Here is a 27,840-nt window from a genome sequence, read left to right on the forward strand (position 1 = left end):
TAAATTTTGATTTCGGATTCGATCATTGATCATTATCTATTTCAATAAATTTGTTTCATCATAACCAACTTAATTATGTCTTACTTTGATTGTTGTTAATAAGGTCATGGTATGGTATGGTATGAATTTATTTATTCTTATTTACTATATAAAGTCAAATGAATAAATTTAAATAAATTTAAATATAAATATATATAGATTTATGAATCATATTTATCAATAAATTTATATAAAATTAATTTTTTTAAAAATAAATAAATCTTTATAATATTACCCTCATCAACTAATTAAATAAATTTTAAAATATAAAATTTTAAAAAAGCTCAAATTAGAAGTTCAATATTATTTAAATTAATCAAATTCAAACAGTTTGACAATGAGTTAATTACCTTAGCAGAATAATTACAGTGGAATTCTACTATTTCGAGTCGCTCGTGCCGTCGTGCGTGTACACAAACTGCCGTCTGACGGATGCATTTTGAGTCGCTCACGCGTGTACGCAAATTTCCGTATTGCGGATGTATTTCGAGTCACCCGTGAGTATACACACTCTGCGACGTCGCGGACACATCCGAACGGTCCCGCTGATCCTTCTAATAAGAACTCGGGTACATTTTGGTGATGACGCATCTAAAGAAAAAAGGGGTAACAAATCGGGTCTAATGGATTGGCATCGAACATAAATAAATAAATATATAGTTCGATGCGATGGCTTTCTCTTTCTCCCCGAAATCGTCGCCTTCCAATCGCAAGTCCCCCTCACGGCCAGGGTGGGAGAGAGCGCCTTTTCCCGTCGAGATCTCGAAGCCTTCTGCTTGGCCGTCTGTTACAAATCGAGGAATCATGTAAGCTTTTTCTTCGTTTTCCTTTTATGCTATTTGGGTTCGTCTTGATCAGTTGGGATTTTTCCTCTGTTTCCATCGATAGCTTGGTTGGATCTTACCCGTATCGCAGTTCAATAGATTCGTAGTTGTTGCCCGTGATTGATCGATCTTTTATTCTTATCGTCTGTGAGGCATTAAACGTGATTGCCGCAGTGACTGCTCCACCTGTTAGGGCTCTGGCGGACCACGATTACGTCGTCAAGCTTCTTCTGATCGGGACGGCGGTAAAGGTTCTCATCGTTTCATGTGGAGTCGATATCAATTTCCTGTATTCTTTCCGGTATGGTTGGATCTGTTGGTGGGGTTTCTTAATCTGATAGTTAATTGGAATGTACGAGTTTCATGAGTAACTTTGCGCCAGTGGAAGTTAGATTTCGTTGGATTTACTTGTGGCCTAGATTCCAAAGTCCACCCGTTCAATTGTTCCTCCTACATTCTCTCGCGTTCATTTTTCTCCTCTGTTTCAGAAGAAAAGTAATGGATTTAGTTTTTCTTTGTTTCTCCAGCAGTTTATTGCATGGCACTTGGTTTTCTTCTATGTTGCATTTTTCGTATTGAACAGTGTTGCATTTGTTCCCACTATGCAAAGTCTGGGAGTTCCAGGGTGACTATGTTTTGGGGTCTTGCTCGTCTAGATGACTAATATTTTTGGATAGCGGTTCTTTAAATCTAGTAGATAATATTACAGCTTGCCAAAAGTTCAGCAGTGGCTCTATTGCGGGCTTTGACCCTACAGATCCTTCAGCATGCTTGTGTTCCATTGCCAGACACTGTCTTGGTGCTCTTTCGATGCTATGTGTGGAGTATTCACATCCAAGTGGTTAGCCATTCTGTGAGTGGGCTTTGCCCGGCCATCTAATTTCATCCCTCCCACTCAATAATACTCAATGCTGGCACTTGACAATCAAAACTTAGACTCAGTCATGGTCTAACCAAACATGATTTAGTGCTCTAATACAACTTGATGTAGATTGAAAACATGGAAGTGTGAGGTTAGAAGCATGTTGCCTTGCCATAGTGAAGAAACATAGGGTAGAGAGAGGTTGAAAGGACACATGCACACATTCAGGCTTCACTCAAGTCCAGACATGGATATGATTTCTAAATTGGCTATTCAATTTTGCATTAAGTTGGGCATGTTGTTTTTTTTCCCAGCCTAACTATGGAAGGACAAAAATGAATAGGGCGATAAATCAAGGTAACACCTGGTAGCAACAACTGGCATTTGTGGTATCTCTCAATTAAAATACTTCAATTGTCATTTATGATAGTGAGTATATATAAGTATTTATATATATTTCTTTAGTTGGTTTAGAATGCATAGGCATACCATATATAGTTATAATTCTTCTTTAATTTCTGATGCTTGTATACCTATATTTAAGTTCATTTATCTAGCATCTATAAGTATATGTTTTTTAGATTTTGGTTCCTGCAGGTTGACTTTCATTTTTTATTTTTTTCAACCTCGAACTATTTGGTCTGGAGAAATGATTTGTTTGTTTAGTCTAACAGGGGGAGATGTGCTAATAAGGTATTCATATTAATCAACTCCTGGTAGCAACCCGCTGAAGACCAAATGGGAGAACCATCTGTCTACTGATTCTCATTATATATTATACTGTTAGTCTACCATGTCTGATTCCAGTAAGAATTCCCAATCAACAAACAACCTTTCTTCCAAAAGTATGCATAGAAAAACTCCACTTCCGTCTACACCAGGCAGCATTTCAGCAAAGGCTTTCAAGCATATGGTGCCTTACAAATCTTTGAGTCAGCAAAGCGGACCAACAGCTAAGGTAGCATTTTTCATATTGAAAGTTGCGGCGTTGGAGGCAGTACGTAGGTTCTCTAAAGCAAGGTGTTCGTTTATATGGAAGACTGTTCAATCACTGCAAATACTTTGCTATCCTCCAATCAAATGGATCAGTCGATGGAAGCCATTTGGGATGATGATTGAAGGTGTCCAGGTTGGTTAATCTTTCAGCATAGGGCATTAAGCTGGATTCTCTGTTTTTTTTTTTAATCTGAAAGGATACTGCTCCTTAGCTACACTAGCACAGAGAAGAACATTTTGCAGATTCTGTAGTTAAGGCTTTGTTTGTTTCACATCAAACACTAGGCAAATAATTTTCAAGAAAGTAACTTATGTTTTCTGTAATTATTTCTCTCTTACTATGATTGCTTTGTATTTATTATTAGCTATTATTTTTAGTATAAAATATTTGTTTATTTATTTTGATCAATAAAATTGTTTAAATCCTTCTCATAAATATTATTTCACATAAGATATTTTAATAAGTATTTTTTATTATATCATATGTTGTGATCATTGGCATAGAATGATCAAATATACCACATGAAACTGATAACATATATTATTTAAATCTTAATGGGCAAAAGCTCTATAAAGGTCCCTATTATTAAACACACTGATAAGACCCTCTTTCAAGAAAGCTCACGGTTACAGCTGCATGAAAAAATGTTTGGATTTCAACCTCACAATGGTGTTATGTTCTAAACATGTTTCATCTGCACTGATTTGTTCAAAATATGGGTATGTGAACAAACAGGATGGTTGAAGTGGAGGAGAGCATCAGGTGTTTTATGTGATCGTAAAGTGCCTCTAAAACTTAAAGGAAAGTTCTATAAAACGGCAGTTAGACCTGCCATGTTATATGGCGCTGAATGTTGGGCTACTCGAGCACATGAGCAAAAGATGAGAGTTGCGGAGATGAGGATGTTAAGATGGATGTGTGGACATATGAAGATGGATAGAATAAGAAATGAGAGCATTAGAGAGAAAGTTGGAGTTGCATCTATTGAGGAAAAACTTCGTGAGACACGTTTAAGGTGGTACGGACATGTACTTAGACGACCGATAAATACTCCAGTTAGGCGGTGTGAAACTATGACAAATACGCATATCAAATGAGGGCGAGGTAGACCAAAAAAGACTTGGTTAGCAACAATAAAACAAGATAAAATTTATTTGAATATAAATGATGATATAATAGGAGATAGAGCTCAATGGCGTAAAAGGATCCATATAGCCGACCCCACTTAGTGGGATAAGGCTTGGTTGTTGGTTGTTGTTGATGGGTATGTGAACAATAACTTACCAAAACATCATTGTGCATGTCATATTTTAACTAAACATGGTTGTAAGGGTATATGTTATTTTTTTCATGGAGCCTTTCTAGAGAGGTTTAGATGTACCCTATTTTAGTTTTTGAAAATTTAGGGTCTTTTTTAGGACTTCTTCTCATTTTTAATATAGAAAATGTTCATGAAGATGCCGTAATTTAAAATTATATATATCGAGGAAGAATGATGCCTTTTGGCTGGATAATTGGTTTTCTACATTCAAATGAGGAAGTCGTTTTCCTCAAATCTACGCTATTTTGAAGTGGATATCTTTGAAACATTGGAAGCTTAATATGAACTTTGTGTTAGGTTTGTTCTGAGTCTGGTAATTTTTCAGTTGTTTTTTAACATTCAATTTTTGGTGCTACTTATTGTTTGCAGTATGCTTGTATTTGTTTGTAAAACACACTGATCATTGATATGTTTATTGCTTTTGCATATTCAAATTGACAGAAAATATCAAAACCACTGTTAGTTCTGTCAATTGCGACAGCCTTTTCTGATCATTATGAAAGTTATTTGAATGCACTTCATACTAGGGATGATCCTCCACCAAATCCTGACTTACCTAGAATACCATCAGCTTCTGATGTCAGGTGAGCATTCTGAAGACGCATATTTATTTATCTTACTACTTCTTAGCACTTAAGATCATTACTGTGAGAATTCTCTACTGTGATTAATTTTGGAAGCCTTTTCTGAGCTGCTGGAACATTGTTTCCCCCATTAAGATAAGAATGCAATATGGAAATTTGCAATTAATCTGATATAATCATAAAATCAACATTTTATTTTTGCTTGATTTATGAATATTTAGATGCTTTATATGCCAAAACAATTCTCCACAGTATCAGCAGTGAATCTACCAAGGAAGACCCAAGAAATTGGGTTGATCAAGTCGTTGAAGAGCTAGAACAGAAGCAAATTACTTTACCTGAAAGGTGATTTTTTTATTATCAGTTTCTTCCCTTACTTTTTGATAAAACTATTTCACAGTAGTCTATATTTTCATACATGCAGCAATTTTATGAAAGCACTAATTATTGTAAATGGATAAATTGTATAGGATGAACATGGATGAGCTTCAAAGGTTTTATGATGCAGCAAATGGTGACATGTGTTGCTTGCTTTCATCACTTGTGAAAACAATTCGTTGGAGGGAAGCTTATCATATTCTTTCTTGTCAAGAACTGGAAATGTGGTCACATTTGGTCTTTTGGCATGAACTTGATGTGATGCTTCGTCCTTGCCTTGTCATTCGTCTTGGACTTGCATGTTCTAGTTTAAAGCCTCATGAAAGGCCACAATTTGCTCAAGCTGTGGGTATGGATCTATTTCTCCTCTTTTTATTTTTTTAGTAATAAATACCTGCATTTCTTTCTTTGTTTGCATTATTTGATTTTGTTAATTATATATTTATTGTTATCTAGGTTTTCTGTTATGTAATATGGACAGATTGAACAAACAATTTTTATGTCTGTAATCCGCATGGATGTGGAATAATGCATAAAATTCATATCATAAGTGCAACAAACCTGGTTAAAGATAGGAAAGACTTGGTTATTTGAAAATTTAGGTTAATTGTTATTAAAAAAAAACTTAGTTATGTCAAAAATCCTCTTCCTTAAGTTTGATGTTATCCTATAAAATTTGCTGTTTATTTTTGTAATCATTATATCTATAACAGTAAAGGTTTCAGGATTAGTTTTTGGCTCACTCTATGTTATCTTGTGGTTTCATTTGGCTATTCTGCAGTTTCTCAAATAGAGCATGGGGTCCTGCGTTTGATCAAGGATGGAGATGGTTATATTACTGTCATAATGGACTGTGAAGGAATCTCTCCATTCAAATTCCCTATGCAATTGATGAGATGCTGCTCAAATCTTGTACAAGATCACTATCCCAACCGACTTGGATCTTTATTTGTGATACGTCTTCCACCAGTTGTTCGAGTTCTTGCTCAGACAATTATTCAAGTAAGTTTTTGGCCTTCTTTTCAGGTCTTCTTGTCTCTCTGCAGATCAATATTTCTTATCAGATTTCCTGAATGTCAATGCCAGCAGAATTAATTGTCATTTTTAGTAGATAGAACTAATTCCTTGACTCGATATAGTCAAATATTTCACATGGCATGATAAATTTATAATCAATTTGATGTAGACTATCAGATGCAATATCACTAGGTTTGATGTATGCTTGCTTCCCTATCAGTGTTGATTTTCTTTTAAACCAATTCCATATCCGCTATCTTTGATCTTACTCAAACTCAAAAATGGAAAAATTAAATTATATGTTTAGTGGTAGTACCCAAGATCCCAATTATAGCTATGGTCTCATTGGTCTGGTGCCCTAGGTGCATTTGCTTATGTTTGAGCAAACCCTATATATCCGCTTGCACCATCTGGTCTCAACTGAAAAAAGAGTGCGTGCTTGCATTCTCATTTTCTTTTCTTCAGTACTCAGGCTTTTGTATATTTCATCCTGTATAATATGCTTAATAACCTAACTCAACATCCCTATCAGCCTGTGGCTGATCTGAAGGCAAATATAAACATAGGAGTGTCAGGTAAATAAAATGAGGAGAGCCTCCAAAAGTAATCAAACACAAAAGATAGACAAGTATAAAAATAAGAAGGGTAACTCCAGATATATCATAATATCTCATGTTTGTCTATTCTAAGATTTGTCAAGCTCCATCTTAAACCTCCATGTCAACTATTGGGGACCTCGTGCTATATCATAAAAGGGTATGCATCACTCTTATCGACCAAAAAGGTTGCTTCCGTTATCATTCTAAAACTCTATAAGCTTGTAATCTTCAATCAAAGATCAATGAAACAGCATCTAACAATCATGGATCCACATCTCTAAGGTCATATAGGCTCACGTTAGTTACTAGATGATACCCAGACAAGTTGAAGCAACAAATAAAGGGAGGTAAAACAATAAGAAAATTGAAATGTATCAAAAACGAAATATTAAAAACTGAGTTACCAAGATCACGTGAGGTAGACACTGAATGTTTAACTGCTAGCCTAAGGCAAAGGGTACACAAGGTTCTCTGATGTTCTTTTCCATGGGCCAGAGGAAATGGAGTACTCACTGCTCGCGAAGGGAAACAAGGGGTCTTTGCCTACTGCCTTCATAGGCAGGAAGCAGGTGTTGGTTACAACACTGGATGAATAGGGAGGATACCCACTGAGGAAGACTCACTGTTTTTCTCTCTCTTGATGGCTTAAGAGGTGTGGCTCGCGAAAAGTTGTGCAAGGGACTGCTGCTTCCTTGATCATAGGAAGAATAATGAGATTTTGGCTCTTTTTACTTGTTGGACTGGTTGCTGTGAAGGAGAAAGATTCGCTGCTCGGTGATGGTGGCTTCCTGTCACACTGCTGCTCGATTGGAATAAGTGCAGAGGCTCGAGAAGGTAGATGAAGGGGAGAGAGCAGAGGAGAAGGGTCAGTTGTTTTGCAAGTTCAGAATGTGAAGGATATTTGGTGGGAGAGTGCAGCGGCCATTCACAAGGAGATGGGTGAGGGTTGAGGTTATCTAGGTTTAACTTGGTAGGTATGACAATATATGTTGAGACTTGAAGCAAATTGGATCGACAAAAAAAAAAGTGGCATCATTATAAGCTATAGGCTTAAGCAATTTTATTCTCTTTGACAGGAAAAATGGAAGCATTTGGATCAATAATGGAACAAACCAATTTACTTTCTTGACAAAAACTATGATCTTATCTCTCCTATCCAGCTAATTTATTCTCCTGGATGAGCAGTTGATTCAGTTAAACTCATCAACAGAGTAATTAACAAGTAACTATTGTGTTACTAAGGAGATCTGTTAAATCATACCAATCAATGATTGGTCACCATTAAAATATTGAACGGTCAATTTATTGTTTCAATGAAAAAAGATCTCTCAACCTGTTACTTGAAGGAAATAGGCTATCCTGAAGGATGAGCTACCAGCAAGTTTGCCTGAAGGAATTACGGATCAGTTACTACCAAGGTGGCTTGGATTCTGATGATGTTATACGGGATGATAATGTACTTACATCTGTATGACTTCGGTTTTTAATTATACGGGATGATAATAAAGTGTATGTCTATGACCATCCTCTGCCAACCAACAGCAAAGAGATCACAGGTTCCCTCTGAGAGATTTCAGGAACTAGTAATTCAGCTTCAAATAATTTGACAACTTCCCTGACTGGAAAAGTTATTTCTGATTTTTTAAATGGTATTCTCATGTGATTTATTATTTTCCATTGCTTTGGTTTTGTAGTTATTGAAGCCTGCAACTCGAAAAAAATTACGCATCGAGGGAGATTCATACCAGAAGGTTTTATCTGAGTACCTAAAAAGAATTCCTGCCTTCCTAGGAGGTGATTGCACTTGTTCAAAGTGCGAGAGAGTTAGTTCTGGCTGGTTTCCTCAGCTAATGGCCGAAAGTAGTCAACGTAGTGCAAATACTTTGGAAGTTGAGCTAACTGATGATGATTACCCATTGTCTGAATTTGCTTTTAGTAATACTTGCGAGTATGTTATGAGAGCTGCAGTTGTAGCCTTACTCATGCTGTGTGTTCTAGTTGCACTTCTGGCTGGCATGCATGATCCTGCATCACTGCCATAATGAACTGTTGCAGCTTTTTTACTAGCACATCTATACTAGTATATCAAACAGTCGATGTAATATTTTTTATTTTTAAATTATCTAAGAGTAAAATGGAGGTTTAAGAACCACCAGTCTCCGGTTATGTTGCCCTCTGGAATTTTTGTTTGTTAGCAAGAAATTGGTGTGAGCATTCCTGTATATTGGATATGGTGATTTGTTAGCTGTGAAATCTTGATCTATGCTGCCTGTTGCGGAAAAACAGCGAACTTCATTCTGTAAGTTTTAAGACAGTCGTTAACCTATAAATATTTTATGTTGAATTTTGAATTGGAGTGAGATATACGTGTTAAAGTGGAATCGGAGCTGTGTTGAAAATGAGAAATTTGTTCCAATTTTAAGACTATTCTGAGTCAAACATAGGGTGTCTTCTAAGTGGTTGATCATTTTGGATTGAAACGTAGTTGTACAAGTCTGAATCTTCCATAACATCTATCCGGGTCAATATTCCTTTTTCGCTTATATATTGTGGAGTCTCTAGAAGACACTTTATTGTAGGATACTATGCCAAAAACAATGCGTTGCATATTGCAATAAAACTGTTTGTGTTTGGATCGTTAGATAAACTCCCTGAATTATCTTATTTTAGGATATCAAACTTCAGACAAAGATCGTGTTTATTATACTTCCAAGTTGTTACAACAACCTTATTCTTTTACAAATTCTATTCTTTTGATATAGTTATCTCTTTTTTTCAAAATATAGTTGGAAAAACATTTTTTTTTTGGTTGTAGAGGAATCTTTTTTATGGATTTTTTCGGAGCCAAACAAGACTTATAGTTGATTTTTTAGGCATGTACTTTCTAGAAACATTTTCCCATTTCTTTTTGATATCATAATAATCTATTTCGACAAATAAATGGGGATCGAAGTGGGAGAACGCGTTGGCGATCACGGTGGAATCTTACCATTTCAAGTCATGCGTATGCACATCGCAGATGTATCATGTATTTCGAGTCACCCGTCAGTATTTAGTATTTACGAACTGCGGCATCAAGGACACATCAGAACGGGTCCCGCTGATCCTTCTAATAAAAACTCGGAGGACATTTGAATGGAGAAAGAGGGTGACGAGTCGAGTCTGTATTGAAATCCAATGTATATATAGTTCGATTTAGTGGTTTTCTGACTCCTCCTCCCCGAAATCCTGCTCTTCCAATCGCAAGACCTCTTACGGCCAGAGAGCGAAAGAGAGATCGCCTTTTCTCGTCGAGATCTTGAAGCCTTCTACTTGGCCGTCTGTTGCAAATCGAAGAGTCATGTGAGCTTTTCCTTCATTTTCCTTTTATGCTATTTGGGTTCGTCTTGATCGGTTGGGATTTTTCCTCTGTTGTTTCCATCAGATTGCTTGGCTGGATCTTGTTCCTGTATCGCGGTTCTATTGATTCATTGTCGCCTGTGATTGTTCGATCTCTTTCTTATCGTCTGCGAGGCATTAAACGTGAGTGCCACAATGACTGCTCCACCTGCTAGGGCTCGGGCGGACTACGATTACCTCATCAAGCTTCTTCTGATCGGGGACAGCGGTAAGGGTTCTCATTGATACCTGTGGAGTTTATATCAATTTCATGTGTTCTTTCATATAGCCATTTCCCGCAAGCCAATGGAAACTAGATTTAGTTGGATTTGTTGTGACCTAGAATCCAAAGTGAGGGATTATCTAGCACCCGAATATGGCTGCATTAGGATTTTGCAAGCTAAATCAGACCCTAGTTTACAGGTCATGTCGAAGCTCATAGTGGTTTATGCCTGTTTTTTAACATGCATTGTTAAATGGTGTGTTTTTGTGTTACACATATTGCTTAGATTCATATGTAGAATACCTTTTGTGGAATAACTACCTGGTTTATGCATTTTTTTACATCAATTTCTTAGATTAATTGGTTAGATATATTTTTAAAGTACTGCTAAATTCATATATTTGGCACATGATGGTATATATTATCAGGATACAACTGATGTCATCTTTTAAAAATTATGGACCTCATAATACACCCTCATCTGTACCTCCATTCTGCATATGCATGTTGTTCCTCAACCATATACTTCATTTTATGCTTTTTTAAAAAAAAAATCTTGAGGTTTTGAAGGTATATCTTTATCTCACAGGGAGTAGGTTCGTGATCTTTTCCAAGAAATAAGTTCATTTATATGCCCACACGCAGATATTTGTAGGAAAATTCATCACTCTTACAATTATTAGATAAGATTCTAAGTTTCTAACTTGCAATCAATGTCCTAAGTCAACTCATGCAGAAACCTTAGGGTGAAGGACTTTGCAATACATTAAACTGTGTTTAGGGGATAGCTTGCTCTGTTAGGACGTGGACCTTTGAATCATGATGCATTATGTAGTATGTTTTGTTGGTTGTTAAGAGGAGGTATATTTGCTAGTTTATAATCATATTGGAGGCAGTTTAGTAGCATCAAAGAACATATTGTAGCTCACTCTACTGCTAAAGTATAACATAAAGCAAGCAAGAGATTATATATTTGCCCATGATTCATTGGAAGCATGGATGTGCAATACGACAATAAAGTGATCTAATTCTTCTCTAGAGATACAATGAGTCATGAAGCACCAAACACATTGAAGCTGACTGTCATACATCGAAGATGTCATTTTTCAAGAAGATCAGTGCAGCAATTGTATACTTCTTCTAAAGAAATAGAAGAGATATAATTGAAGGGTATGAATTAGAAGTTCCCTAATAATAATAGCATTAAATACCTTTATATGTAGGAGCAAAAGTATGTATGTCTTTTTAACACTTTTTTTCTGCACATGGCACTTTCGCTTTAGAAGTTCAAAACATCAACCAGAGAATTGAACATATAGTTGTAAGAAATGATCAAGAAGACCCCGAAGTACATGATTTTGACACTTTTGGATGAGTCAAAAAAATATTTATTGAAATTAGGCTAGTTGAAATTAATCACTGTTTAGACTCCAAAACATTGTGATGACTTAATTTGCTTTAATTCAAAGTAGAATGAAATCACATATTTGACATATTAACATCATAGAGTGAGGATGCTATAGATAGATTATGAATAGCTGCTTCTAGAAATTGTGGAATAAGCAATTGAAACACACTATTGAATACTTTGCAAGTGAAATAAACTCAGATTGAGTTAAACTGAGACCATTTAAGTAGGTCTGTGCATCCAAAGAAGTGAGCATGCACTCTGGTTAAGTGAGGTTGTATCCTTTTGGCACCATGTAAGAATTTGAGGTTTCTCAATATAAAGAATTTTGAGTTGATTAAAAGTTTCAAGTGTGGGAAAGGTTACTCTCTAAGAATAGCTTGAGTATTTGGAATTAAGTCTCTTTGTTACTGTATGATTCGCTTAATGTTCTCTTTCCTATTTGGTGTATCTCTCCCTGGATCAAGATAACTGTTTGTTATAAATCACTGTTTTCATTTAACATCCCCCTATCTCTCTAATACCAAACCAGAAAAATTAACATATGCAGCTTAAGTTCAAAAGAACTTGCATAGAAAGATGAATGGCTAAATACTCTTGTGGTTGGAGATCATGCAACAATAGGTGCTGACTTTTGTCCTTGGTGGATTTTGTTGGGCTATCAGCATATTGTTCAACTTTCAAATGGTTGTTTCACGAATTCCTTGAATGTGGATTGCTTTCACTTGTTTTTTTTTTCAGATGACATGTTATGGGAAAATTATACCAATAGCAGAAATCACTTAGAAGTTTTTCTGTTGATATAACAAGTATTAACTCATTTTGATAGAAGAGGAATGATGTGGTGCAGGTGTCGGAAAGAGTTGCCTCCTTTTGCGTTTCTCCGATGGTTCCTTCACAACAAGTTTCATTACCACTATTGGGTGGGTTGTATTTGTAAACATATAATTTTATTTTCTTTTTCTTGTTTGTTTTCTTCTTTAAATTCTGAAAGTTTTATGTCTTCTCCACAGTATTGATTTTAAAATCAGAACTATTGAGCTTGATGGCAAGCGAATTAAACTGCAAATTTGGGATACCGCTGGTCAGGAGCGCTTTCGAACCATAACAACTGGTATGGTGGTTGTTTTCTGAACTATGGTTTACAAATGCAAATTTTGAAAAAGCTTTGGTGGAGTGACAATACTTTTAATTGTAGCATACTATCGAGGCGCCATGGGCATTCTGCTTGTTTATGATGTTACTGATGAGTCATCCTTTAACAGTAATCACTTTCATCTTTTAAGTTCTTATAATTTAATCATTGTTTTTCTCATAATACATGCTTCTCAAACATGCAGACATTAGGAATTGGATCCACAACATTGAACAGCATGCTTCTGATAATGTGAACAAGATTCTTGTTGGTAATAAAGCTGACATGGATGAGAGCAAACGAGTATGTCCTTCTAGTCTGCTTTAGCTGGTCAAATCTAGGGCTTTCATCAATGATGATTTTTAACTGTAATTCACAGGCTGTACCAACTGCAAAGGGACAAGCACTTGCTGATGAATATGGGATTAAGTTTTTTGAAACTGTAAGTAGTAATATGTCACACATCATTTTGCTTTTTATCTATTTGTTATTTATCTGCATAAAGTTGACTGCTTGTTTTTTTTACATCACAAGAGTGCAAAGACAAATCTAAATGTAGAAGAGGTGTTCTTTTCAATAGCTAGAGATATCAAACAGAGACTTGCAGAGAGTGATAACAGATCTGAGGTAGGCTTCCTTTTAAAGGAAAAGGTTACTCATATTGAGTGCTTGGTAGCTTTGATTGAGACAAGTAATTCCATTATGATGTTTGAATGAACTAATTTCTGCTGGAATCACTATTTATTTCCAATTTTTCTAACACCTATTTTAATTAGCCCAGGAGTTCTTTATGATATTTATTTATTGTTAATTTTCATTGATTGGTTAATGATTTTTTTTATCATAAATGTTGATTACGTTAAACAGCCAATGCCATTGATGGTTTCCTTGATATATTTACGTATCTTAAGTTGATGAGATCTTAATCTGGGGCGTGATGGACCAGAAAGTTTTTTTTTTTCTTCTTTTTTTTTAAAGTTGATAGTAAGTAGAGTTTGATTTTATTCTTTTACAATCATTCTGATCCTGGAATCCAAAAATAAGTACGAAAATTCAGCTCCATTTCAATGTATTTTTGACCCCCGAAGGATACAACTTGGATGAATTTGGTTTTCTTATTCCTTGCCTTGATAAGTTGTTTGACTGCAGGATCGGACAATCAAGATCAACAAATCAGACCAGGCTGCAACCGAGGCTACTGCAGCTCAGAAGTCAGCATGCTGCGGGTCTTGAGATCAATCGATTTGCCACAGATGGTGGATTGGATTAAATTGGGATCTAATTTGCTTGTTATAGGTAATATGACTTGTATGGTCTGAACATAATGGAACATGAGGTCTAGGTGCTTGCAATTTTAGCTCGGAGAACTAATGCCACGTTTATCTGTGCTAGGAGATGACAAACCTCCAGTTCCTGCTCTATTGTGTTTCTGAAACCAGTGTTCTTAGTGTGTATGATTTTCCACGCTGTCAGGTTAGTTGTCCTTTGCCACCAATTTTTTTTACAGGATAAGAGCATAGTATTTTACTAATTCAGTCCATTGTTTTCTGCTGTATTTACGTTTGAAATGAAATGTCATATTGTTTGCCTTTCTGCTGGTGTTTGTCGTGTTGTCATCATTGTTTTGGTTTCTGAAAGATAACAGAATAGATATTCTACAGCATTTGCATCTTAATTTTGAAAGGTGTTGCTTTAAGTTTTATTTAATCATGTATGGAGGCAGCATCATCTTATCCTAAATTCTCTTCGAAATTGTCGCGAAAGTTACTATTTTTTTTTTAAAAAAAAACTCTGTTTCTGCTTTGAACACGGAAACGAGAGTGTTGCACTTTTTTCACATTTTTTTTTTTTAAATTGCTCCCTACTGTGGTAATGTTGAATAAAGCTTTAAATATTTTGACATTTTATTTTCGTTATGAAAATCTCATAGTTTTTTTTATTTTATAAATTTACATTTTTTCAATACTTTTTATATTTAAGAAGGATCAACATCCTTATGCAAAAATGTTATGTTATACAATAGTGTATAGCAAATATGTTTTTATATTTTAATTTATATATTTTTTAAATACATACATATATATATATATATAAAAGAGTGCTTACCTGTTAAATGTTAAAAATAACCTTACAAGTTGTTGTTAAGATTTAAAAAATCAATGTAGTTTGAGGATTCTCATAATTATAATTATCTTTTAAGAAAGAGCTCGAGATTGAGCTCATCCTTCGATGATGGCCAGGGCAAATTTTACCTTTCCTCCCTGACCTCTGACCTCCGCCACCACTGCCAAACCATGCCCCGTGGGACTGTGCCGCCTCATGTGGCCTCCCCAAGCCTGCCCAATGGGCGATGCATGGATTAAGTGGTTGAAGATTAGGAAAGCAAATGGAGTGGATGCCTTTTGTTGGCTTCGATCGGGATTAACAAAAATATTTTACATGAAAATATGTACTAGAATTATATAGAAAACCAGAATAAAATTATTGAATATTTGATAAAATAATCCGAAACTCATTTCGACTTAAAGTTGGGGGAAAATAATCTAGTTTATTGAGTAAGGTGGATATGAATTTTTTGCGCTGGACCTAGAATTTTCTAACTTGATTGGTAAAGGTGTTGACCAGAATGCAATTGAGCCCAAGGAGTAAGAAACAAGCTAGCTAGTCATCAATAGTGTTGTAGAATCTAATGTGAGATTTACGTCGAGGAGAGTAGAAGATAGGTCAAAGTCTTTAGTTGACTTTGGGGCATCCCTAAGCCAAAGCTTAGTGATTGTTGTTGAAATCACTGGTTCACTTTGAAATCTAAGGTAAAGGACCACTTATTAAGATTTATTAATTTAAATTAACTATTTATCAAGCCAATTTATAATTTTAGTACGCATCATAACTAATAGCATAAGATTGTAAGATCATACAATTAAGTGAATCAAGGAGATTATATTAGATTGGATTGATCATATGAACCAATTAGGTGGCTTGGATAAGCAGAATGAATGTGGCATATCGGTAGAACAGCTCGTCTTCATATAATTACGAGCGAGCTGCTCTTCTTTATTTCCATTTTTCCAGAAGTTATTCCCTTTGTTTAAACTTGATCGAAGATTTAAGGACGGTTCAAAGAGCTTGCCGGACAATAGGAGTCAATGGATTATTTAGGGGGGTCAATTAAGAAAAATAAAAATAAGATTACAATACAATGATGTCATATCTGTGACGTTTGCAATCTCTTAAGCATGAGCTAGCAGGTGCGGTGTAGCTATCAAAACAAGTCCTAGTAGTTGGTAGACTTACTATATGTATCACTAGTTCTTTCCGTAATGGTTTCGCTGTCCAAAACCGTCTACAAATAATCTGATTTATTATATATATTTTGTAGGGCGACTCTCTTATCCATTTGGCTGCTGACCTCATCGACGAGGATGAAGATGACGCCAGCGTTGCGCGCGGAGACTGGATGAAGTCCAATGTCGCAAGCTCGGGAATTTTATAAAATAATATACAAATAAATTTAAAATTTTATTCGTATATATATATATATATATATATATATATATATATATATATATATATATATATATATATATATATATATATATTCACCTCGGATACTTTTTCTTAATCCACACCTCGAAATTTCATAGCATGACGCAGGATTCGTTACGTGTAGTCTTTATCCACAACAGCAAGTACCCGTGAAACTTCCAAGAATTTAGTGGGTCCTCACGCGTCAACGTTGACTTAGATCCTTGACTACGCGGGGGTCCGGGGATATATATAGTCGACCAATCCGGCGATTCTTACTATCGAGTTACAATCAGATTACAAGGATGAAGCCTGGTTCAGGAGATCATGAAACGATTCCGGAGTTCAATCTCGACCTCGAGCTATCGATCTCCGGCGACGACGGTAATCACGTGCACCAGGCGAAGCAGCAGAGGAAGCGGAAGAAGGCGGCGCACGACGACGACGGCATGTTCGAGTGCAAGACGTGCCACCTCCGCTTCGCGACATTCCAAGCGCTGGGCGGGCACCGGACCAGCCACATGCGCGGCGTCGGCCGGAAGGCAGCCCGGCTGGCGGAGGGCGGCGGCGGCGTGCTCCACCAGTGCACGGTGTGCGGGGCGAGGTTCACAATGGGGCAGGCTTTGGGCGGTCACATGCGCCGTCACAAGGTCGCCGGTGGGTGGAGGAAGGAGGAGAGGAGGAAGGAGGTGGAGGACGACTTTGGGGTGGCTCCTTTGGTGGTCAACATGTTCGATGTGGTGCGGAGGAGCGCGAGTTCTTGTCAGCTCCTGGAATTGTTCGTTTAATTAGTTACAAGATTCCACGAAGTCGATTCGTAATATCTAATTTAAAATCTTGATGTATCTATACAACAATGTCAATTCGGTGATACATAGTTATGGTAGCTGCCATCGTACAGCGTTTGCATTTTATTCTCTCGACCATATTCAATCCTTTCAGAATTTTGTTTTAAAAAAATGTCAAAATATCCTATTTTACATTTCGGCAAAATACGGTCTATAATATTCTAATGTTAAAAAATATATATATATAATTTAGCGTTTGCATTTTATTTGCCGAGATATAGATATATTACTATTCAATATTTATGAGAGTTTATAATCATGGTTGTTTACCAAATCACATCCTAACTAAACTTTTTCCTCAAGTTATCTTTGATTTTTCAACTTGCAATTCATTATAGATTTTATTATTATTATTATTATTATTGAATTGCCACTATCAATTTTTACCATTATACGATTTGAAACTCTTGTGCTATTATGAAATCTCAGACTATATGAAGAATCACAACTATATGTAATTATATACAATTTTATTTTACATTACAAGAAATTATTTTCACATGATCACAAGATCACTTAGTAATAATTTTATCATTCAAATTGTTTCTGCAGCTCAATTTTATAATTACAAAATCACACGATAATAATTTTATTATTACATCAAAATTCCACTCCAACATATTTAGAATCATGGCTATTATTTCACCAAACTACAATCCAACACTCTGGATGCAACCATTATTGTGAATGAGAAATTACGTGCCAAAGTTTATGATTAAAATGTTTCAGTGGAATAAAAACAAACCTCTAATACTCCTAGCAACAAACATGTACCTGTCATCCTAGCAACAATCACACTTGATGGAGAAACCTGGCGGTATAAGAAACTCTTGAACATCAAAATCTGAAAATAAGACAGCTACGAAAAGAAGTTACTGAGCAAATACAAGTCAATGAGGCAACCAAACTGCAATCCTTACAAAATATAGTCATACAAATTTCCACAAAGGAACAAATCATATCATATGACCTAAGGAAAAAGGCCGACAAACGAAGCAATAGCCGCCAACCCTGGGGCATCAAGTTGTGACCAAACTAACATAAGCATAAACTACCAGATGCTGGGGTCTAGAGAACCCATAAGGGGTCGAAAATCTGGGCGACACTAACTGAAGGTACTGATGATATCTTTGCTTAATCATCAGCAATGGGGAGGCTTTAATTAGCCAAAAATCAAAGCCACCATGAATACCACAAGCAAATCTAAGTGTTCAGAGAACCTACTACTACAATCAAGCCACAACTAGAACCTACAGCGTGGCCATGCAACAGGCAAACACCAAATGAATTCTTAGAAGCACTTCCGGTGGACAATTGCGGGACCAGACTCCTCGTATTCGCCCTTCGAAATCCACATCTGCATGAGTGTCAAATGTCAGCATTGAAATGCCATGTATCAAAATTTCGCCAAAAGGATTGAGATTGCATATTAGTAGGGTGTACCTGTTGGAAGGTGCTAAGGGAGGCAAGGATAGATCCTCCAATCCAGACACTGTACTTCCGTTCAGGTGGGGCAACCACCTTAATTTTCATGCTACTAGGGGCAAGAGCAGTAATCTCTTTGCTCATACGATCAGCAATGCCTGGAAACATAGTTGATCCACCGCTAAGCACCACATTACCATACAGATCTTTCCTGATATCTACATCACACTTCATGATGGAGTTGTATGTGGTCTCATGAATTCCAGCAGACTCCATGCCAATTAATGATGGTTGGAATAGAACCTCTGGGCACCTAAATCTCTCAGCACCAATAGTTATGACCTGGCCATCAGGGAGTTCATAACTCTTCTCCACAGCTGAGCTAGTCTTGGCAGTCTCCAATTCTTGTTCATAATCAAGGGCGACATATGCCAGTTTCTCCTTTATGTCCCTGACAATTTCCCGTTCTGCTGTTGTGGTGAACGAATACCCTCTCTCAGTAAGGATCTTCATGAGAGCATCTGTGAGATCACGGCCAGCAAGATCCAAACGAAGAATAGCATGAGGAAGTGCATATCCTTCATAAATTGGAACAGTATGGCTGACACCATCACCAGAGTCAAGCACAATACCTGTCAAAAACACACCAATCAGACCAGTGAAAAACCTAATATCTTTTAATAAATCAGCCATATCAATACAAACCGGTAGTACGGCCACTGGCATAGAGAGATAGAACTGCCTGAATTGCAACATACATTGCAGGCACATTAAATGTCTCAAACATGATTTGGGTCATTTTCTCTCTGTTTGCCTTGGGGTTAAGAGGGGCTTCAGTTAGTAGTATTGGGTGTTCCTCAGGAGCAACACGGAGTTCATTGTAGAAGGTGTGATGCCAAATTTTTTCCATGTCATCCCAGTTGCTGACAATTCCATGTTCAATTGGATACTTCAAGGTGAGTATACCTCTCTTTGACTGAGCTTCATCACCTACATAAGCATCTTTTTGACCCATACCAACCATCACACCAGTGTGCCGGGGTCTACCAACAATACTGGGGAATACTGCTCGAGGTGCATCATCACCGGCAAATCCAGCCTGTTTGACAAAGGCAACAGAAACACAAGAAATTTAGGTGGCTATGCCCAGAACTGAATCACAGATTTGAATATCAAAGAAAAATTAAATGTTAATGCCGAATGAATGACCTTGACCATTCCAGTTCCATTGTCACAAACCAGAGGTTGAATATCCTCAGCATCAGCCATTTTCTGTAAATCAGATCCAGTAATGCACACGTGCAAATCAGCAGTCACATCACAATAAGCTTTATGGAACATGATAAATTACAAAGCACGAATTTAGTCAAATAAGGTCAGCAAAATTTTAAAAGCAAAGGCCCTCCCTTTGCATTTATCTTCAAATCAAGGTAGCACAGTCAAGGAATTATCAACTGTTAATTCTAAATATTTCAGGAGTGAGAGATATCTACATATAAGTCCTTAGGGTAAGAATCCTAAACAGGCCAAATTATCAAAGCAAACTAAAAAGGATTGCGTAAGATTGCGTTGCCCTGAAAAAGGTCCCTAACCAGCTAGTTTTTTGTGGTTGGCTCATAAATATTTCCCTGCCAAACTATCATGTACTTTATGGGAGAAGAGAATCTAACTTTTCCTTAGGCCCAATCAACACAAAACCACAAGTCCTGAATCAAGACTATAACGTTTGGCAGTTAATTTCACTAGCAGAAGTATCAAACCTAATTTGCCAGATATCTCTTTTTATCATAGTCAGAATTATTTCACAAAGAAAATTATATGTAATTGTGAATCGGTAAGGCTGACATGATCCATTTACTCTGTTTAGACAATTAATCGAGTTCTTTCTTGGCTTCAAGATTTACGTTTCAGTCTGATACTAGCAAAAAAACTAATCACTGAATCCGCTTCTTTGAGTCTTTGACTGCTAAAGGAGAACAAATTTGAACAGAAAGGAAATTTTTTTTAAAATAACAGATGATATTTTTCTGATTGAGCCAGCAATAGATTTCTACTATAAAAATCAGATTCAACAAGAAACTGATAAAGAAGATCATAAAAAAATATCATTTTTTCAAGAAAAATTATGAATCCTGTCCAAAAGAAGATCAAGAGATCAAAACACGAAGAAAAAAAAACAACCTTGGATCTAATAACTTACCCGATCTAATTCAAAATTAAACCTAAAGTTTCATCTTCTTGAGAGAAAAGCATCATTTTTAGTCTACTAATGAGTCAGATCGGTCTAAAAACGACCGGAGTCAAAACCACTAGATCCAGAAAGAAACAAAGGCGATCAACAGAAGAAGAATATATAAACCAACAAGATCGGAAGAAGAGGAAACTGGATCTGACCTTTACCGAAGAAGGCGACTAGATAATCGGGAGGAGGTGGAGCAATAGGAGACGCCACAAACCGGGGGAATGGAAAGAGGCGACTACTGTGGAATGCTGAGAGATCCGTCACTTTAATAAGGACAGGTAGCTTGTGAATAAATAAATGAGAAGAAAAATTCAAAACACGAGGGCAAAGTCGGCAAAACACAAAATTGTCCATTATTAAAATTATCAAAAGATATTTAAAAAAACAAATTAAAAGGGTGTCTTATAACAGCTAAGAGTAACCGTTAAAATCGATTTAAAACGTATTAAAATAAATCAGTTTAATTTAATTAAAATTACTATACATATATCACTTTTATATAAAAATTCTTTATCAATTTTTAAATCATTATAACAATGACTAATACAATGATGTTATAGTAATTACCAATTGGCTGCTATAAAAATTTCACCATTTTTTAAATATTGTTGAAGGGATTTTGAATTTTTTGACTAACTTAATAAAGTGTTTTTTTATTTAAAATTATTTTATGTATATTTTATCAAATTAAATTTAAAAATAATTTACTTTAACAAATTGTAACAGCTGCTCTTTTCTGTTATAATATTAAAATAAAGGTATTTTTGGTATCTCAAATATATTTTGATTTTTCATGAAAAAGAGTATCTTTTTAACTATTCTAATAATTAGGGATGATATTTTAATTTTTATCCCTTCTAAACTATGTTTACGCAAGGGTGTTATTGTGCCTTCATAGAAATGTGATAAATTATCTAGAGAGTTTATGCAACAAAATATATAAATTTTAGAAAATAAATTTAATTAGAAATGAGGTATTGAGTTGCCAATGCCTTTTTCATAAGTATTACAATTACAATTTGTTCATCCAAATAAAGACGCTCATTGTTTCAGTTAGTCGCTAGATTGTCTAACGAATTACAACTTTGTGAATCCACACCCTTCAGTAAAAGGTGGAATCCACCACTCAGCGGTTCTACACGATCGGTCCTACAACCATTTGTGAGGAGGTAAATCGAAAAACTACAATTGACTACGACGGAGGAGAACCCTTGCCTACTTCAACAATTCTGTTCTGTCGTAACCAACTCAACTATGCCCCGAGAGCGTGAATCCACAACCCAAAGATGGAGCTCAGAGTTGTCAATTGCAATTACGACTAGAAAGTTTTTAGTTGGATCGACCAAGTTGTAAATCTTGACGGCAGCAATTTGCGAAGAGTTAATTGCTACAATAATGATAACAACTGATCGATTTGCAATTTGCAAGATGTTGGCGTTACTTGCCTCTAGATTAAACATTCAAAGAAACTAGAAGTTGAGAATCAAAGGTAGTGGTTCTTAACACCAGCAGAAACATGGATGTTATATGCTATAATTGATCTTAAGGAACAGAGAAGAAAAGAGTCCAGCATTTTCACTGCATAACAAAAAAATTTAAATTTCTAATCCAACTACACATAGGTGTTGTATCTTTAGTCAATACCTTTGATTTTGAGCAACATGTGCACAATGATCTTAACTTAATGATTGCAACAGCTTAGATGAAAGAGGAAAATTAGAGTGAAATATGAAAAAAAAAAAACTTTATTGTCAAAATAATGCTTGTTGGAAACTTCCATGCTCGAGTGATCCTCCGATTTTCCCTCGCTACTACATCTGTTCTGTATCTACTCTATAGGTATGATGTAACAATTCAAAAAGTAATACTGAAATTTATGTACAAGATTTTTACACTAAATAATTTCCTAACTTTTACCTAAATAACATGTTTTCTCCTATCTATATCATCTTGTCTCATCTTTAGAAGTTCTCCTTGTGGAAGTGGAAACGGGTAGTGGTAGTATGGCTGAATTCTTGCGATAGATCTCTAAGTTGTTTTGTGAGCGCCGGGGATCCACAGTAAAAAACACCTGCATACCACCTATTAGGAAATAGAAATCCACAAAGATAAAAGTTCAGGTTAAAGTAGAAAAATAGTTCACCAATTCTTGCGGCTTGGTGAGTGTTAGCCAAATCAGAGAAAACTTTCCTCCAGTTTGGTCTTGCAAAGTGCGTTCGTATCTGTCATGAACTTGTAAGAGATTATAAATGAGCAATTTTATTCTTTTTATCTGAATTATGAGAAGCTTCATTTACCCGGCTTCCTGAGACAATATCGACACCGCTTTTTGCATGTTGGAGTGACTGGACCATTGCAATGAGGGTTGACCTTGCATCACCTTCTTCATACACACTTGTCAAGTAGTTGTGCATTTCTATGGCATTCTATAAATTGAATCGGTTAGAGTCCTACGTGAAATGGAAATATCATCAAAAGATCAAGGAAGCAAGATTTAAAGTACATTGTGGTCACTTTCAGCAACATCATTCATGACACCTTTGAACCAGTCAAATGATCCTTGTTCCCTTGTTACCCAGTAGAAGTAAGCCCTTCCTGGGCCATTTGATTTGATGTTGCTAGGATCTGGGTTATGCATTCTTTGCAAATCCTGCATGAACCATAAACAGGTTAATAGTCACATAAGATTTTGATTTTTTTTGTGGAAGGAAATGCATATAACATATACTTCGTTGTTCTTTATATTGTTCAGGAGATCCTTCAAAATACTTATAAACGGCGTTGCACCAATTCCTAGTCCAATGAGCAAAAGAATATCGTATTTCTTGTAATTTTGAGCTGGAGCACCATATGGCCCATCAATGTAGAGCTTAGGAAATCTGAAAATAGATTAGGTTACTCATTAAAGTTTGATGCATTGTGTCAGGTTACTTTTAAATGGATGATATATGGATTGCTACAATGGTAGAGTGGTGAGTCACCTTGTGTCTTCGGATTGCACGTCTGCTACAATTGTGGTTTCAAGTCTAACTAGATTAGCCTTTTTTGAGGTAACCTGAGCCTCACAGACCTGTATCAGGAGATATATGTTTGTTAGTTCTCAGAAGTACTATAGGCGTTCTTCAACAATGACAGCTGCTTTCTAAATCAACTAACCTTTCCAAATAGGTTTCTTAGCTCAGTTGTCCAGTCACCCAAGGTTCGGATATGAACACTCAAATGATCATCTCCTGGTGCAGAGGTGATTGAGAATGGATGCCTGTTGAGATAAATTCATAGATAAGTACAGAGATAATAGATAATCACTTCGTATCCATTCATTCTGAAGCTAAGCACATACCATTCAAAAGTTGAGACATCAGGGCATTTGACAAATAGGTACATTCCACTTTTGTATTTGAAGCCTTGTGGCTTTTTCATATGTATTGAAAGAACATTACCTGGATATATTGCAGCCTGCATGAAAGATACATGTGAAAATAAGGCCTCAACTTTGCACTTCTTGCTTAGTGATTAGGTTATGGATATTGTTTGAGGTCTTGTAGAGTATGTTACCTTAACGATGCTGACAGCATAGCTGTTCTCCCGGACAGTGCGAATTATTCTCTCACAAGCATAAAATGATACTGGAACTGCAAGATACATCCATGTCTGTGCACATACATAGAGGAAACTTAGTGCCAAAATATCCACACAGAACAGATACTTGGAGACTGTTACACACTGGGAAAAAATGACTTACTGTCTTCTTGTACCATTCCTTAGTCAGGAAAATGAAGTACGAATGGATTATCAGAAGGATGTATGCAATAACCAGAAGATGGTGAGCATACCAAAATGCATTGAACCCAGCTAAATGGTGGAGAGGTGATGGCAACTTCACCACACTCCTCCTGAAAGAATGTGTTGCTAGTGTGAAAGAAAATGCCATGATGAATATCATGAGAATACCAGTGACACCTGGAGCACTCTCTACCAGAGTCATATAAGTGGGTTGCTTGTAGTTGAAATTAGGTCCCAATGTGCTCATGAATTTGGAATTTGGACATGTAATTAGCCTAGGAAAATCACATGTTACATGTGCAAGGGTGTGCACTGAAGTTCCAATAGTTATTGCCAGCGCAATGGTCTGCAATTTTTAAACAAGCAAAAATGAATAGATAAATAAATATACATATTTTAGGTGTGATTAATATGGTGAAAGTTTGATACCTTGTGGAAGTTGATATTGTCATCAAATGGAATTACCGAGCTAAGACAAGTTGATCTGAGCCTTGTGAGGGTGTTGCGACAAACAGGGATGAGAATTAAGGCCATATTCAATTTCAGTGTCTCAGCAGCAGCCTTGGCTATGCAGACGCAATAACCCATCACTTCAAATGCTGCTCTCCTTTTGTACTGAGCAAATTTCCATGAAGCTAGGACTATATTAAGTAACAACCAAAAGGAAAGAACCCATATCCTTTTCCAATTCTCATAAACAAAATCTACGGTGGAGGTGATGACTCTATTTATTGGATTTCTATATCTCTTAGGTATCATTGTTCTAGCAAGGGTATGTGAACTTTTGATTGTGTTCTCACTTCCTTGTGAGCAAACCATTCCTTGGAGTAATGTCTCAAGCTGCCAAAGCTGGGATAAATATTGAAAGCATTGCAAGTGAATCAAGCATTGGAAGCCATTAGCTTATCATAAGTTAAGAAGTTTCTCCAATTCGGATATTTCATTGAAAATGGAAACATGCCTTTGTACCTCAATATAGCCGACGCCATCCGGGTCGAGTTCCTCCATTATGAGTGCTGCATAGGTTGCTGCATGATGTTTCAATTTCGCAAGCTTGTTTGCTGAGGCACTCAGGATAATAATCTAAAATAAGGCATATTATTTATTCCACAGTGTAAATAACATTTAAGCAAAGTTTTCAACATGGAGTTTCTTTAAGATATCGATTGGTTACCTCCTTCACTTCATCTTCAGATAGCTTTCCATCACCATTCTTATCACACCTATTCATTAACATAGCAGATCATGTCATAACTATGTTGGAGTGATCAATGATGTGAGAACATAAAACTGAAGCAGTGATTACATGTCAAAGAATATTTGTAACCGAGAATCAAAGTTTTGATCTGTCATTTCTTCCCAAAATTCTTTTAGTTCATCTTTGGTTATACCATCATCTGGTTCCATGTTTCTTCTCCTTGCTAAAGCAACAAATAACTCTTCAGCAAACTCCTTTGACTCCGCCATGCCTTGCATTTGGTAGTTGAAACAAAGATAATGAGGATTAGGACAATCAGATATATCTGATACCTACAATCATTTTTCAAATCTCAAGCATGTAAGGAAGTAAGTTTTTGAAGAGTATTCAAGTTCTATCTGTTAGTTTCCAAATTTTAATTGAAGTGCCTTCGCTTGAACAGGGCTTCAAACCATTCAAAATAAAAAAAGAAAAATACAGGTCTTATTCCTCCACATTTCTAGTTTAATTAGCTAGCTTATAAGCCACCTTTTCTGATTTGATTTGTATAAACTTGGATTTGCTAGTTGCAGTGTCAAAACAGGCTATGAAGGAAAAGGTCACAATATGTTCATCCTTCAATCTAATCTTCAAGTTCACTGTTTGCGAGTCTTTAAAGAATCCAAATTTTACATCAGATAAAAAAGAAAAGAGAATTGTTTGACTTCGAAGATAAATTCCTAGGAAGACATTTTGTCTAATTCTTAAGCTCAAAATGCATGATTTACCTGAGTGAAAATTAAAATGTCAAATTCTTCCTCAGGAGAACTTACTTGAATGCGAAGACAAATCCCTGGGGAAGACACTTTACCTAATCTGCAAGCTCAAAATGCATTGATTGCCCGAGTAAAAAATGTAACCCTCTTTCTCTGGAGGGCTTGTCGATCTTCATGCTTGATCCCTAGCAAATCCCTAGCAAAAGATGGCAAAAGATCGAAGAACTCACCGATGCAACGGCCGAAATGCTCCTTTGGAAGCCTCCCATCGACGGCCAATTCCTCGAACCTCTTCTCGACGGCCACCCACCCCCCGCTGCCGCCGGAAGTCTTGTCGAGGAATCGGAGCCCTCTGAGCCCGGTCTGTGCGCGGGACGTCATCCGAGCCATCTTCGATTGGGAATTCGGCCTCCCTGCGCAGCCAGGGCTCTTGCGTGTGGAGCCGATTCGGAAGGAATTCCTGAATCCGACCTTGACGCTGGAGTGTCGGGAGAGGAAACTCCCTGTCCGGCGAGGTGCATTGTCTGGCAGCGGCTCGGTGGCAACATTCGTTTGGTCCACGACGACGCTCTCGAGCTCATGGCCCTTGTGGTCGCTCCGCGGGGTGTCCATGGACTGATGAACCGTTCCCACGGTCGCCGGCGAGAACTTCCGGTGGTGGTGGTGGTGGTGGTGGAATCGGTGGGATTGCCTCGGCCCTTCTATTTCTACGGCGTTCTTGGCGTTGCGTCCATTATCGTGTTAAATGTGAGGTGGCTGGCGAAAATCACTACTATCACATTATACTAAATAGTAATTATAAGATTTTTAAATGATTTTTAATTATATTTAATATATATATATATATATAATATTTTTGATTAAGTTGAATTAAAAAATATTTTATTTAAATATATTACAATAACTACTTTTTAATGAAAATAATTATTCAGAGTGTCCTCTGGACGGTTGGTGAGTTGTTACTACTCGCAACCAACCACCTCACATGACCGCGTTAAGTGGGCCCCGGATGTCTCTGCTGGCGACATGGAAAGTGTATCCACCGAAGACAACACTTGCACCGTCGTACTCTTTTCCTTTTTTTTTTAATTATTATTTTCAGTTTTTTAGTAGGTTGGAATCTAATTCCACCAGCTTAATTGATCTTTTTTTAAAAGATAAACTAACAAATATAAAGCTTGCAAATAAACGAATGGTACGGGAAGAACACACTTCTTCGCTACCATTCGTCTTTAAAGTTGATCGCCAAACAAAGAATATTTTTGTTCTTTACTCACATGGTTTATGTTGTGTTTCAAT

At 36.5% G+C, this 27,840-nt stretch overlaps 5 protein-coding genes across 9 annotated transcripts; 3 read left to right on the forward strand and 2 right to left on the reverse strand.

Annotated features, from left to right (window-relative positions):
* Positions 1 to 731: 731 nt before the first annotated feature.
* On the forward strand, positions 732 to 8,843 carry LOC141840056 (uncharacterized). Of its 3 annotated transcripts, none has more exons than XM_074727943.1 (7): positions 732 to 845; positions 2,392 to 2,854; positions 4,485 to 4,627; positions 4,880 to 4,972; positions 5,098 to 5,354; positions 5,787 to 6,007; positions 8,316 to 8,843. In XM_074727943.1, the coding sequence occupies exons 2-7, from the start codon at positions 2,519 to 2,521 to the stop codon at positions 8,661 to 8,663; spliced, it is 1,398 nt and encodes a 465-aa protein (XP_074584044.1). In that variant the 5' UTR covers positions 732 to 845; positions 2,392 to 2,518; the 3' UTR covers positions 8,664 to 8,843. The 3 variants fall into 3 exon arrangements, with proteins under 3 accessions (XP_074584044.1, XP_074584043.1, XP_074584045.1); XM_074727942.1 differs by having other exon boundaries at positions 2,400 to 2,854; XM_074727944.1 differs by lacking the exon at positions 732 to 845 and adding an exon at positions 1,060 to 1,164 and having other exon boundaries at positions 2,400 to 2,854.
* A 1,204-nt stretch (positions 8,844 to 10,047) lies between these two features.
* Positions 10,048 to 14,290, forward strand: LOC141838145 (ras-related protein RABE1c-like). 2 transcript variants are annotated; one of them, XM_074725548.1, is made up of 9 exons: positions 10,048 to 10,228; positions 12,481 to 12,553; positions 12,644 to 12,744; positions 12,829 to 12,894; positions 12,971 to 13,068; positions 13,145 to 13,207; positions 13,300 to 13,392; positions 13,915 to 14,061; positions 14,158 to 14,290. In XM_074725548.1, the coding sequence occupies exons 1-8, from the start codon at positions 10,156 to 10,158 to the stop codon at positions 13,996 to 13,998; spliced, it is 651 nt and encodes a 216-aa protein (XP_074581649.1). In that variant the 5' UTR covers positions 10,048 to 10,155; the 3' UTR covers positions 13,999 to 14,061; positions 14,158 to 14,290. The 2 variants fall into 2 exon arrangements, with proteins under 2 accessions (XP_074581649.1, XP_074581650.1); XM_074725549.1 differs by lacking the exon at positions 14,158 to 14,290 and having other exon boundaries at positions 13,302 to 13,392; positions 13,915 to 13,999.
* Positions 14,291 to 16,587: 2,297 nt separating this feature from the next.
* On the forward strand, positions 16,588 to 17,279 carry LOC141842426 (uncharacterized). The gene has a single exon (XM_074730632.1). It carries the CDS (start codon positions 16,596 to 16,598, stop codon positions 17,076 to 17,078), a length of 483 nt encoding a protein of 160 aa, XP_074586733.1. The 5' UTR covers positions 16,588 to 16,595; the 3' UTR covers positions 17,079 to 17,279.
* A 753-nt stretch (positions 17,280 to 18,032) lies between these two features.
* On the reverse strand, positions 18,033 to 21,059 carry LOC141838345 (actin-2). 2 transcript variants are annotated; one of them, XM_074725791.1, is made up of 5 exons: positions 20,958 to 21,059; positions 19,773 to 19,835; positions 19,269 to 19,662; positions 18,582 to 19,195; positions 18,033 to 18,495 (listed from the first exon to the last, which is right to left on the reverse strand). In XM_074725791.1, exons 2-5 carry the CDS (start codon positions 19,830 to 19,832, stop codon positions 18,430 to 18,432), a joined length of 1,134 nt encoding a protein of 377 aa, XP_074581892.1. In that variant the 5' UTR covers positions 19,833 to 19,835; positions 20,958 to 21,059; the 3' UTR covers positions 18,033 to 18,429. The 2 variants fall into 2 exon arrangements, with proteins under 2 accessions (XP_074581892.1, XP_074581893.1); XM_074725792.1 differs by having other exon boundaries at positions 19,773 to 19,848; positions 20,958 to 21,054.
* A 1,514-nt stretch (positions 21,060 to 22,573) lies between these two features.
* Positions 22,574 to 27,153, reverse strand: LOC141841506 (putative respiratory burst oxidase homolog protein H). Its single transcript, XM_074729679.1, has 15 exons — positions 26,772 to 27,153; positions 25,895 to 26,057; positions 25,763 to 25,811; positions 25,558 to 25,671; positions 25,018 to 25,437; positions 24,548 to 24,934; positions 24,361 to 24,456; positions 24,146 to 24,261; positions 23,962 to 24,064; positions 23,787 to 23,875; positions 23,534 to 23,684; positions 23,309 to 23,455; positions 23,103 to 23,231; positions 22,949 to 23,027; positions 22,574 to 22,876 (listed from the first exon to the last, which is right to left on the reverse strand). The coding sequence occupies exons 1-15, from the start codon at positions 27,151 to 27,153 to the stop codon at positions 22,767 to 22,769; spliced, it is 2,535 nt and encodes an 844-aa protein (XP_074585780.1). The 3' UTR covers positions 22,574 to 22,766.
* Between the last annotated feature and the right edge of the window lie 687 nt (positions 27,154 to 27,840).

This window comes from Curcuma longa, chromosome 11 (assembly GCF_044706935.1).
Source record: "Curcuma longa cultivar G26 ecotype Majalengka, Jawa Barat chromosome 11, ITB_CL_G26_1.1, whole genome shotgun sequence".
Taxonomy (NCBI): Eukaryota; Viridiplantae; Streptophyta; class Magnoliopsida; order Zingiberales; family Zingiberaceae; genus Curcuma; species Curcuma longa.

Coding starts and splice junctions, on each gene's coding strand:
- LOC141840056 (XM_074727943.1), top strand. CDS start 2,519: ATGTCTGATTCCAGTAAGAATTCCCAATCAACAAACAACCTTTCTTCC. Junction 5,355..5,786: donor ACAATTTGCTCAAGCTGTGG/GTATGGATCTAT, acceptor GCTATTCTGCAG/TTTCTCAAATAGAGCATGGG. Junction 6,008..8,315: donor TTGCTCAGACAATTATTCAA/GTAAGTTTTTGG, acceptor TTGGTTTTGTAG/TTATTGAAGCCTGCAACTCG.
- LOC141838145 (XM_074725548.1), top strand. CDS start 10,156: ATGACTGCTCCACCTGCTAGGGCTCGGGCGGACTACGATTACCTCATC. Junction 12,895..12,970: donor TGATGAGTCATCCTTTAACA/GTAATCACTTTC, acceptor TCAAACATGCAG/ACATTAGGAATTGGATCCAC. Junction 13,069..13,144: donor ACATGGATGAGAGCAAACGA/GTATGTCCTTCT, acceptor TGTAATTCACAG/GCTGTACCAACTGCAAAGGG.
- LOC141842426 (XM_074730632.1), top strand. CDS start 16,596: ATGAAGCCTGGTTCAGGAGATCATGAAACGATTCCGGAGTTCAATCTC.
- LOC141838345 (XM_074725791.1), bottom strand. CDS start 19,832: ATGGCTGATGCTGAGGATATTCAACCTCTGGTTTGTGACAATGGAACT. Junction 19,196..19,268: donor TGCCAGTGGCCGTACTACCG/GTTTGTATTGAT, acceptor TGTTTTTGACAG/GTATTGTGCTTGACTCTGGT. Junction 18,496..18,581: donor CCCTTAGCACCTTCCAACAG/GTACACCCTACT, acceptor ACACTCATGCAG/ATGTGGATTTCGAAGGGCGA.
- LOC141841506 (XM_074729679.1), bottom strand. CDS start 27,153: ATGGACACCCCGCGGAGCGACCACAAGGGCCATGAGCTCGAGAGCGTC. Junction 23,876..23,961: donor TAAGAAACCTATTTGGAAAG/GTTAGTTGATTT, acceptor CTCCTGATACAG/GTCTGTGAGGCTCAGGTTAC. Junction 23,028..23,102: donor ATATTGTCTCAGGAAGCCGG/GTAAATGAAGCT, acceptor AGTTCATGACAG/ATACGAACGCACTTTGCAAG.